The sequence below is a fragment of the Strix aluco genome, chromosome 1 (genome assembly GCF_031877795.1).
Source record: "Strix aluco isolate bStrAlu1 chromosome 1, bStrAlu1.hap1, whole genome shotgun sequence".
NCBI lineage: Eukaryota > Metazoa > Chordata > Aves > Strigiformes > Strigidae > Strix > Strix aluco.
The window spans coordinates 51,684,636-51,696,966 of record NC_133931.1 but is presented as its reverse complement, the minus strand read 5'-3'; the positions used below and the strand labels follow the sequence as shown (position 1 = coordinate 51,696,966).

The 12,331-nt window shown below is 44.6% G+C and overlaps 1 protein-coding gene across 2 annotated transcripts in view; it reads left to right on the top strand.

Annotated features, from left to right (window-relative positions):
• The window catches only part of CABLES1 (Cdk5 and Abl enzyme substrate 1), a 76,347-nt gene that overhangs the window by 60,008 nt on the left and 4,008 nt on the right, over positions 1-12,331 (top strand). For both annotated transcript variants that reach the window (XM_074820824.1, XM_074820829.1), the window contains exons 8-9: positions 10,366-10,472; positions 11,409-11,616. In XM_074820824.1, the coding sequence (XP_074676925.1) occupies positions 10,366-10,472; positions 11,409-11,616 (315 nt within the window). The remainder of the gene's footprint in view (positions 1-10,365; positions 10,473-11,408; positions 11,617-12,331) is intronic.

The following is a 12,331-nucleotide window of genomic DNA, read 5'->3' as shown; positions in this document are numbered from 1 at the left end:
AGATCCTGTATATTTTTCACTATATTCAAACCCATAACTATACAGACACGTAACTGTTTCTTGATCTGTGCTCTAACTCAGTGTTTTCTGTGGTGACAGACTTCTATAGCCTTTTTTCAGTTGCACCAGGTCTGTAGACTATTTTGGCAGGACTGTTGCAAGATGCAGTGCTGTTGTATGCATGTGAGCATGTATTTGTCTGAATTATACATCTGAAGTAGTAGTAGGCAGCAGGGAAAACCTTCTTTTTTTTCTGAAGTGGTGACCTAGTACTCTTATCTATATACAAATAGGATAGAATTTGAAACACTGAGGTCTGACATGTTGTCCATGTCCTCACTTAACTTGGAACAGCAGATACTATTTAAGAAACTGCTAATGTATGTAAAGTTACAGGTTCTCTTCTGCCCCCCCACCCTGATCTTTATTTGATAATAGGGGTCTTGGGCGCTCATTCTTCAAAACAAATGGATTTTAAGTGTTTCATGTAGCTTGACGCTTATCTCCTTGCTGGCAGGAGTTTTCTGCCTGTTGCACAGAGAGGCTTAATAGAGCTCTGAGGCTGTGTTTGTGCTAAATTTTCAAATGGGAAGTCCAGTATGTCCTCTGATTACTTTCAGCCAATTTTACTTTTAGGGTTGGCAAGTTATTTTTTGGCTGCCAACCCACAAAGTGTCAACATTTTATGGCAGCTACATCTGGGTGGAAAAATATTTGTTAGGTTTTGATCTGGTTATTGTCATGGACAGGGAACTGTCTTCCCTTAAAGATAAAGACAATGTTAACCAGCATCCAAAGCGAATATAGCTTTAGCAATCGTGGTTGTGTTTCTAACCTTCCTCAGGCTGCAAATGCGCGCCAGGCAATCTGAGTCCTCTACAGTCAGCTGAGGTCTTTGATTGCTTTTCAACTTGGTGTTGAGATGGTTGAGTGAGTCAAAGTAGGGCAGCCAGAATAGTGTCCAGCAGGGGAGGTCTCTGCCCAGGAGTGGGTGTTTGATGCCCTTCTTTCCATATGCTGGTTAACCACAGCATTTTGAGGTCAGTATTTGTACTTTTATTGCAAAAAGGAGCTGACTGAGGATTTCCACTGTGTTGACCTTGGCTGATTGCCAGGTGCCCACCAAAGCTGCTCTATCACTCCCCCTCCTCAGCTGGACAGGGGAGGGAGAATGCATCGAATGACTCGTGGGTCAGGATAAGGATAGGGAGATCATTCACCAGTTACTGTCATTGGCATAACAGTCTCAACTTGGGAAAAGTAGCTTAATTTATTGCCTATCAAATCAGAGTAGGGTAATGAGAAATAAAACAAATCTTGAAACACCTTCCCCCCACCCCTCCCTTCTTCCTAGGCTCAACTTTACTAGCAATTCCTCTACCTCCTCTCCCCGAGAGGTGCAGGGGGAGAGGGAGTGGGGGTTGCAGTCAGTTCATCACGTTGTTTCGGTCACTGCTCCCTCCTCCGGGGGAGGACTCCTCACATTATTTCCCTGCTCCAGTGTGGGTCCCCCATGAGGTCACAAGTCCTGCCAGCAAACGTGCTCCAGCGCGGGCTCCTCTCTCCATGGGGCCACAGGTCCTGCCAGGAACCTGCTCCAGTGTGGGCTTCCCATGGGGTCACAGCCTCCTTTGGGCACATCCACCTGCTCTGGCGTGGGGTCCTCCACGGGCTGCAGGTGGATTCTGCTCCACCATTAACCTCCATGGGTGCAGGGGCACAGCCTGTCCCACCATGGTCTGCACCAGGGGCTGCAGGGGAATCTCTGCTCTGGTACCTGGAGCACCTCCTCCCTATCCCCCTTCACTGACCTTGGTGTCTGCAGAGTTGTTCCTCTCACATATTCTCAGTCCTCTCTCCAGGCTATTGTTCCACACAGTTTTTTTTCCCCTTCTTAAATATGTTATCAGAGAGGCGCTTCCGCTGTCGCTGATGGGCTCGGCCTTGGCCAGTGGCAGGTCCATCTTGGAGCCGGCTGGCATTGGCTCTGTCGGACGTGGGGGAAGCTTCTAGCAGCTTCTCACAGAAGCCACCCCTGTAGCCCCCTGCTACCAAAACCTTGCCACACAAACCCAGTACACACTGTGACAGAGGTATGACTAGATACTTTGAAAAATGGACTTCAAGGGCAATTGTTAAAATTGGTGTCATTGTTTGTCTGGAATATATCTGCATTGCCAGGGGTCTCCCTGCTTTTTCATTTTCTCTAGGGGTTAATTACTGCTGTGTCTGGAAAAATGTCTTATTTGACATTTTGGGTTTTTTTGCCTGAATTTGCCTTCCAGGCGTCACTTCTTCAGCACTGCCCGAGGGTCTGTAACACTCCTGTCTCCCCCTCTGAAGGCAGGCACCAGTCTAAGAACGGGCTGAAGGGCATTAAGTGCTGTGTTTCTTTTGTTGGTGGGAATCACAGGCACGCGCCAAGAGCTCTCTTGTTCAAGGATTTTGCTTGCCCCTGGTGGAAGCAGCATAGCTGTGATGCCATGCGGGAGCTACACAGCTCTGCAAGAAGCCGAAGAGTGGGTGGTTTTTCTTTAGTGCTCAGCTGAGAGATTTCACAAGGGGCTGGTGCTCCCTTCAGCTGAGAGAAGGGAGAAAAGGTAGTGCCAGAGTGTCCTGGGAGCTTACAGGTTAAACAGGATTTTGCAGCTTGGACTGTGGATAAGGAGGGCTTGTGCATTGCGCTGGTGAATATAGGGCCATATTGGCTATGTAGGAGACTTTACTCGCATCCGCATTAGACTTTCCTGACTCAGCTGGTGTTCCCCCTCCCTGCAGTTCATATCAGTGTGAAAAGGAGCGTAATAGGCTGTAATTTCAAGTCATTTTCTTCCCCAGATATAAAAATCGGCGTATGCTGCAATTAAAGTAAATTGCAGTCTGAGGCCAGCAAGAAACCTGTGTTTTTTCCCTGACCACATGCACAGCCATCGCGGTAGTGACAGACCTCTGCCAAATGACCGCGGAGCCATAGAGCTCTTGTACACAGATTGAAACCAGTCTCTGGTCCTGAGCAGAATATAGCTGTAATTACTGCCTCTCGTAAGTGCCGGAGCAGCTGAGAGCAGCTCTGATGTCAGCACCAAACATTTTGTTGTGTGTGGAGAGCTGCAGTTTGTAATTAAAGTTTTGTTACTTGGCCAGCGTTTAACGTTAATGCTTGGCAGCTGCAAGCTTGTAGACATTCCCCCTGCCCTCCTTACAGATGTCAGAGCAATTAATGGTGGAGGAAGGTGTGCGAGAGGTGTGTAAACACGTGGCGGTTATGGATAAGCGAAGCTGGATGCTGGGCTGCAGTGCTGACTGTGGGGTAGAGCTACATGCACTGAGATTACTTCTGGGAGCCTGGCTCATGCTTTGCAGGCCAGGATTTCTTTACTGGTAAAACTTTGTTGAGGTCTGTGTGAATGCTGCATGAGGAAACACTGCAGGTTGATCCCAAGGCATAAGACAGACAAAATGTGTGGTCTGGATTGGATTTTACTCTGAAATACATGCAGTTAGCACTCAACAGGCGGTTCCCTCCATTTTTGTGGAGCCTGAGTTTATCATCACTGACATTGACTTTATGGTCTTGTAATTTTACAGAGCTGAATTAGTCCTGACTAGCAGAGGATTTTTAACTGCAAGTGCTCAGCTGTTTTCAAGGAGTAACTGAGCTTCCTCCTTGAAAATAGCTGTGAGGAAGGAGAAGTGCTTTCAGTTTGGTCTTTTTTTTGCCATGAAGTTCCTGGCTTGAAAGAGTATACACTTCCCTGTTGCATTTCTAAAAGTAGTACCCACGAACAGCCTGTCAGGGGACAATTTTGAAAAAGCAGCTTCAGTACTTTCCTGACACAAACTTTATGGCTTCTATTAATTATATTAGTCATATTTAAATTCTGGTCTACCCTGGAGAAATAATATTTTGCTTTGTGTTGTCTTTGTAGGAGAGTCTACTCTCTCTGCTGCAATATAAACAGTAAGAAGTAGAAAAACTTCATGCTGGGGGGTGGGGGGAGGAGGGAAACATCATGTCATGGTTAACAGATGTCTTCCTGGCTGATAATGCTAAAACAGGAATTCTTGCGGATTCTTAAATCTCTCTAGAATAGGAACTTTATCTACCAGACAAAGCAGTAATTTCTTTGCTAGAGTCTCACGTCGACCAGTGTACATCCAGACTCGTCGGTATCTCCCTGGCCTCCTTGCATTCCTACCAGCAGAAACAAACTCCTTCCATGCAGAAAGTGAAAACTCACTCTGCAACAGGCATGAGGCTGACCCTGCAGTGCTGCTTTTGTTGGTAACACAGAAACACAGGAGCGTGTTAACTGGCTGCTGTATGCTGCCAAAACTTGCAGCAAAAGAAGAAAAGCCCAGATCGGTAGCATCTTGACTTTGAGTGACCCTTCTGTAATAACATCCCTGCAATATCCATCTATCCATGCCCAAGGGATACACTTGGAAATTGGTTTGGGTACTTAACTACAATTTCAGTAGATTGGTTTAATTATGTAAAAACAAATTGACATCTCTACACCACTAATATAAAAGCATGTTGCAAAAGTCTGCAGCAGGCTGACCGTCAGCCTGCATTTGCCAGGTACTGCACTAGTGTTGAGCACAGCCAGGCTGCATTATTAAATATTAGCTCTCCAGTGTGATTATAAAATTAGAACTGCTTGCTGGCCTGGCCATTGAGTCTAACAAAAGCCCTGCATGATGATATAGCACATTCAGTCTCTCACTTCCCTGTTCTGTCTTTCACAAAGAGCATCAAGGTCAGGAGTACTCCCCTACAGCCAGCGTCCTTCAGTGCTGTCACCCTATTCTTCAAGCCGCTTCCGTGGTTGTAAATTAAGCATCTCCAGAGTGCTTTTTTATCAGCTGCTGACCTTGTATCCAAAAGTCTCAGGGAACAGAGGATCACAGTGGTGGTATATATTCGTATTTAAACCCTGTGCTCTATGCATTTGATGCTTTATTTGGCTGAGACTCCAATAAGCAACAATTTTGTAACAATGTCACGCTGTATTAATTGAGAATGATTCCAATAGGTTAACTGTACAAAATAAACTGGCATCCTTCCACGTACTTTAATTCAAAGAGCCAGTTTTGAAATGATTTGCTTTGTGAAATTCGAAATCTTACGGTTTAAGATCCTTGAATGTTAATAACTTTCTAACAACAGAAACATCTTTTAGACTTCCTTGTCTTTTTTGTTTTTTAATTATAAATAAGGTATCACTCCTGTTTTCCATCACCGTTTTAAGCCTCTCTGCTATCAGAATTTCCCATATACAAGCGTCTTCAGCCATAAGTATATGAACTAGGTTATTGACAGTTTATAGCTACATAGCTGGTCACCTATGGCGTGCATTAAGGTAGGCAGGCAGTGCAGTCATTGACTTCTTTTCATTTGTTATGTGGTTGAGAACTTATTATTGACCTACCGAAAGTCTGTTAAAGGTATCAGTCTTCTGTCTGCTTTCTGTGAAGTAGATTTATCAGGGGTACACAGTTACGAAGCAGGAGAGAGCCTATCATATATCTTTCATTTTATTTACCTATTTTATTCTGATTTTATCTTAAGCGGGAGACAGAGGCATCCAAGGCTAGATCATCTTTTACTGGTAGCGTGCCAAAGTAGGATTTATTTTCAACAATATTTCATCTTGCCAGTCTTCCCAACCATTTCAGGCATCCTCCCTCCTCCCATATTTATGAAACTATATATACAGCTTTCCTATGAGAAAGCAGCTGCTTGAAAACACTTGTGAATAACACACAAGCTAACCTCCAAGTTCAAAACTGCCAGCCATGCAAAAAGTGTGCAGAGTACAGACTTCGTCTGAAGCATTCATCATGTTGTCCAGGCATCTGTCAGCTACCATATATCAAGGCTTTCATTTGTCTTGTGTAACTCCCATCACCAAACTAAAATATACATACACAGATTTGTATACAGAGAATGTGAACAGAGCTCACAAAGGAGTGTTGCTGAATACTGAAGTGAAATGTGTTTTGTGCAAATAAGCTGTGAGAAACAAGACAGACATTTCTGGATGACAGAAGTTACAAACATTTGAGATTAGAGTATGAGAGAGACAGTTTGGTAGTTCTCAGTTCCTCATGTCTGACAGCCCTGGGAGTGTAGAGTGCCTGCCTGGTAGGGTATAACATTATGTATAAGAAAGCATGTTTGGACAGAAAAACGCTGTGCTCCTCTTAGGGAAATATTTGCAAACTCTTCATAAAATTTGGGGCATTGGTGTTGAACAGTGCTTATACACAGGCAGTACCAGAATTGTTCCAGCCAGACAAAAATCCATGATGTTTACAGTCATGTCTTCTCCTCAACATTGCAGCTTTGTCTGGGGCTCACGGGTAGCTCAAGCTCAATGAAATGGCCTGAAACAGAGAAGTGTAAACGCTGAGCAGAGATCAGGCAGTGAAGGATGACATTAGGTCAGGGCCCTCCCATGTCAGATCCCAGATGGTCCTTGTGGGTCACTGGGCCACCCTAGAGGTTTCCTCTGCTCCATCCCTCGTGGGCAGGGGCATCAACGGGGGGTTGCTGCTCAATGCTGAGTCATTCACGGGGTGCAGGAGGTGCCCTGGACAGGAGTGGGGTCAGGGACTGGATTTCTATGTAGTCTCATGAGTGTTGTGCCTCAGCCACGGCGTGACAGTGAGAAGGGTGCTCGGGTGCCTGGTCAGAAACAGAATGGCTAACTGATTCAGTCACTCAAGACACTGATTCAGCATTGCTTTTAAATTACAAGTCAACAGATTTTTTTTTTTTTTTGCTGCCTGCCTCTCTGGTGCAGGTCCCACATGCACGCATTTCTGTAGGCAAACAGCATCCCACTGCTCAGACAAAACTGGGCTTCTGTAGCAGCTACCAAAAAAAAATCAAGGAAAAAAAAAAAAAGAGTTGCATAATTCCTTTTCTTGAGAATAAGGGCAGTTAACTGAGCTCTCCAGCATGGCACTGACAAGATGAGACAGCTGCCTTAGACCCAGTGTGTTCAAACATGCTGCCGTTATCCTGTTACATGAATCAAAACCAGCACACACCAGCTTTCATCTGGATTTCATTATTGTGATTTATATCATAGAGACTGTTGTCTCACAGGAAGCAGCAGTATTTGGAGTTGGGGGGGAGATTCTTATCAACAGGACAAAATTGACAAATCTCTGTGTTTAAAAATAGCCGCACCTCTTTACCATTTTCGGTTTTAAGCCGTCTGCTTATTCTCAAGTCTCTGAGTGCTTTGCTTTAACTAAAATTTTAAGAAGAAATTTTTTCTCCTTCTAAAGAGAATTTAGCTGAATTCTGACAAATGTCCCACGGACTGGCATCCCAGGTAAAACAGACAGTGTGTGCAGAGCGGCTGCGGAGAAAGGTGTGCCCCGGGGGGCTGCTGCTGCTGCGGGGCAGAGCCCAGGGCTCGCTCTCCCTCGGGGCAGTCACCCCTGGTGCTGGGGTCACGCTGGCACCTACTTGTTAGAGGTGAAAGCAACTGAAACTTGCTGTCTGGCATAATTTCTGTGCAGCTTTTCAGCTGAGTCCAGGGGGTGGACAGGCCCTTTCCTTGGTTGCTGTGCCCTTTCTGCTGCCAAGTGGTTTCTGTCATCCACATGAGGTTTGTGCGTGATTGCATCCTCGTCTGTGCAAGGGAAGATGATTACCTGGAGAGAGCCAAATGCAAGTCTGCCAGAAAAACCCATGATCACTTTGAGGGAGATAATTAAGATAAAACTAAGGAGCTCTGTGGTAATGGAGAGCAAACAATGGGCTGTTAGGTTTGCAGTGAAGCATGAAATAAGGTGTCATGTAGCTTTGCACAGTAACACTGAGCTCACTCTTTCTAGGATTGCTCAAGACAACCAGAAAATGCTGGTAGTAACTAAAATCATCTTTGGATTCAACAGGTAACCTTTACGTGCTCAGTGTCTCTTGACTCTGTAAATAAGAGCTGCATGGACCAATGTTTCTGTACGTTGAGTAGCAGATGGCACTGGTCTAAATTATGTTATGTGGCTTGTTTCAATAGTCCTCTTAGAGCAGTACTAAGAGGAACCCTCTTAATAACACATTAAACTCCCAGCGCATCTGTGTGTCAGAAGCACCCAACTTGCTGATGATCCTCTGGCAACAAAACCAAGGACTAGGCAGGCAGGCAGCAACGTCCCAGGGAAAGAAAGGAGAGGAATAATTGGTGAGATCTTCATTCTTCTGCCTCGGGGGGCTGAGCCCTGCCAGGTGAGATGAAGCACATGAGAAGCTGTCTGCGGCGAAGAGCCATGGCCACACAGGTGCATGCGTACATCCTTCCAACCTCAGCAAGATTAAAACCACGCAGACCCACACATTCAGTTGAAGCCTTCCCCTCCCGCCCCAGGTAGGGCAAGGTTTCCTCTCCCTATCTTCTCCTCTCTTCCTTTTATTCAGGCATGGTAGCACGTTACCTGCCCCAGTGTCATGACAGCATATGTATTTTTAATCTCAGTGGCACTGCAGAGTCTGCCCAGACCTGCGCTCAAGCTCATCCATATGCATGCAGGGTAGCAAGGGTGGCAGAAGAGGGTTGATGTGGCTTTCTCCTTTTTGATGATTTTTATAACTGGCAGCTTTCCTTAGTAGGACTGAATTTCCTTAATAAATTATCCCCTTTATTGAGGAAAATTCGGACTAGTGCTCAACATGTTATTGTGTTGGAGGGGGCTCACAAGCGTTTATACTTAGGACGGCAGGCAACTGTTGTGCGTGATGTGCCCAGCAGAATTGCCTGCCAAGACATAATGGGGTGCAGTTTATCTGCACAGGTAATGCTTCTCACACTGAAAATCAGATAGCAGAATGGCCCACGTTTTAAAACGTGTGTATGACCGTAAGAACACACCATGGCAAGAAGTTGGTTTTTTCCTCTATTACAGTATGTTTGTGTCAAATACTGTTGTGCGCTATTCAGGGGAAACACATGCTCTGCTTTCTTTCAAATTCATATAATTATCCATTATTTCAGTACCATATCTCCTAAATAAAGTGTGAAAAGTTAGGTTTGTTTTGCTCCCCTTCATGCTCATTTCGGATCCAGACAAGAACGTGATCGGATACAAGAGTTGTCCAATTGCTCTCTAGAGCCATTACGCTCTCTCCTCCTCATACTATTTTAATTCTTGAAAAAAACCTGCAAGCATATGCAGTCAGTCTTTTTGGCTGATTTAGATTCTCATGAGGATATGGTGCAGCAAGGCTCCATCGTCTGTAAAGGCATAACATGTGACAGGTGTTTTGCATGCCTCTTTCCACCTCTTGTTGTTTAGCATTAACAGCTCTTTGCCATGATGTAGGTCAATCATAAACAGAAATTAGAAGGGAGAAATTATTTTGCTGGAAGGAGAATGCACTGCACTGCAGACTGCTGCTCTCCCACTGCCCACGCTTGAAGCTGGCTGGGAGCTGGATGCCTGGGAACCAGATTGTCCCCTGGCTGCCCAGGCTGGGGCTCTTCCCTGCTTCTGTCCAAGGGGTAGAACAGCCAAAGCCTGGAAGAGAATTGGCACATCCCCAAAATGGAGGTTGGTTTGTTGTCCAGACAATAGATTTTGTCCAGGTGAGTGGTGACAGAGGATTTGGGCGAAATACTACCTGAACAAAGACTGAGGGAATGAGAGAAGTGCTGCGCACCCGTAGATGCAGGCACTGGCATTGCAATACTGGCTGGGAGGGCCCTCTGCTACTTGGGGAAATTCTTTGGGTTGTGACAAAAAGCAATAGAAATCTCATTGTAAAGGAAATAGATGGTACACTATGAATGTTGTCTTAATTCAGTATTTCTGTCTACTTATGACTGCATTATTATCTTGCACTCTATTGCCTTACCTGCCATGTAGGCTAATTGCCTGTTTTATCACAAATGTATGCTATGGCACTCGAGAATTTGTATCAGTGGTTCCTTTGAAGAATCACTTTGAGAGAAACGTGCAATATTTCTCAGAACGGCATGGAGATGTGCACACAAAATCTGGTCATCAAATCAGTTATTGTGATGATTTATTTTGGTTTAACAAGACTTCTCAGCTAGGTTTTATCCACCCACATTTCGCTTAAACTCACTCTGAGTGATACTTGGAGGATCCTAATAAGGTATTTGTTGTTCAGGGCTTCTGCTGAACCATCTTCTTGGATTTCAGGTCACTTGTTCAGACAAAGCAGTCACAAACAAATTGTTGCCTTAATTCAGACTGAATTTTCCCCTCGACTGAAAGCATTGAGACTGACTGCACTTATTTGGTATTCCTTGCTTTTGGGAATTGAGAGATCTTGCTTGTTACAAACTAAAAGAGAAATTCTTTCTTGACCATGTGTTACAGACCACAGTCATAGACTACGTGAAGCCATCAGATCTCAAGAAGGACATGAATGAGACCTTTAAGGAGAAGTTCCCTCACATCAAGTTAACCCTCAGTAAAATAAGAAGGTACGCTGCAAAGCTTGCTAAGGCTGCAACATGATGCAGCTGTCTCACGTTTCAGTGCAATTGCTGTTGTACATGGTGGGAAGCACAGCACTGATTGATCTTCCAGGAGCAGTGGCCATCAGAGGTGCAGAATAAGTCAGATGATTGCTTTGATTAGTGGACTGAGTAAACAAGATAGGGGAATGTACAAACAAGTACCGGTCAGGTGTCAGATGTGGCATCTAATGGGATGAGAATGTGAGCTGGGCATGCACTATGCTAAAAGATCCAGAAAAATAACACAAAAAACTCTCCAAGCTCATGGCACTTAATTTAAAAAGAGACTGAGGAAAGAGAAAGGCTCACTTTTGTGCCTTGTCCAGAAAGCATGGCCAGAAGCAAAACAAGTGTTCAGCTTCACAGCAAAGTTGTAGTATTTCATCACTGTTTCCAGTGTAGCAGGCTAGACATATTGCTTCAGTGAAGTAACGATAATTTCATTTGACCAAAGTGGCCAGAAGGACACTGAGCCGTGTTGCTCTGTAACCAGGTAATACTGCAGTACATGGGAAGACTGTCAGTTTAGATTTGACCAACCATAACCAGCAGCAAAGCTGCGTATAGAGCACAAGCAATCAAGCTGTTGTTACTAAAGAAATTGTATGCAGCTTAAGACCTCTGATGAAATATTGTTGCTCAAAATGTCAGAGCTTTTCAGTTGCTTTTATAATTAGACATAACTATTTATTGGGGGCAGTGAGGGGGAAGGCTGAGGTCAAAATGTGCCATGAAATGTGTCCCCAAAACTGAGCATAAAGATATCTGCCCAGTAAATTACATTTTCCTTTTCTCCTCTATTTGACTAAACAGAAATCTCTGAAAGGGTGACTCTTAGGGTGAAATGAGAAATGCTTTAAAATGCAGTTCACAGCATACTTGTCTGGTCTCTTTACTCAGCTTGAAGAGAGAAATGCGCAAGCTTGCTCAAGAAGAATGTGGTTTTGAAGAGCCCACAGTGGCCATGGCCTTTGTCTACTTTGAGAAGCTCGCTCTCAAGGGGAAGCTGAACAAGCAGAATAGGAAGCTTTGTGCTGGAGCCTGTGTTCTTTTAGCAGCCAAAATTGGCAGTGACCTCAGAAAACACGAAGTCAAGCATCTTATAGATGTACGTATCCATAGGTTTCCAGTGTTCCTTCTACATGAAGTGCCAGTGTGTGGTCTATGTAAGCCTGCTTGTCAGTGGTCACACTCTCTAGGTTTCTAGCTGTACAGCCAGCTAAATACCTTTTTTTGTTATACATTTATGTGATCAATGTCACTGCAGAGGCGTGGGAAGCTCATTTGGTGTGATTGAAGACCCTGGTGTCAGATACTGTGAGGTCTGAGGGGTGTCTGACCACCATTCTGTCAATACAAGTCAGAAGTTAACCCTCAGGAAATTAATTTTGCTTTTAATTATGCTGTCAGTGTCAATAAGGACTCTCCTTTGGGAGGTAAATGCAGATACTAATTTCAGAGGGAGTCTAATAGACTACCAACTTGTTATTTCTTTCATCAATTTAAGCTTTTGGGCAAGAAAACCTAAAGAAGTGTTTCCATTAGAACACCTCCCCCCAACTGTTTTTTTGTAGAGTAAGGTGTTCAGTCTTCCACCTACTCCATATGAAAGAGTTAACAGAGGGGAGTGTTATTCCATAATCCTTTGCAAGCACCAAGATACCAATCTGATTTAATGCTACAGAAAGTTAGGCAGGTAACTGGGTGCTAGGCTACAGCCAACTTGCTCAGTTCAAGAGACATGGAAACTTTGTTGGGGGGCAGGCCTGGACTCATGCTCTACTCCCACAGTCACAGAGCTGGGTCAACAGTTTGTTAGAAAG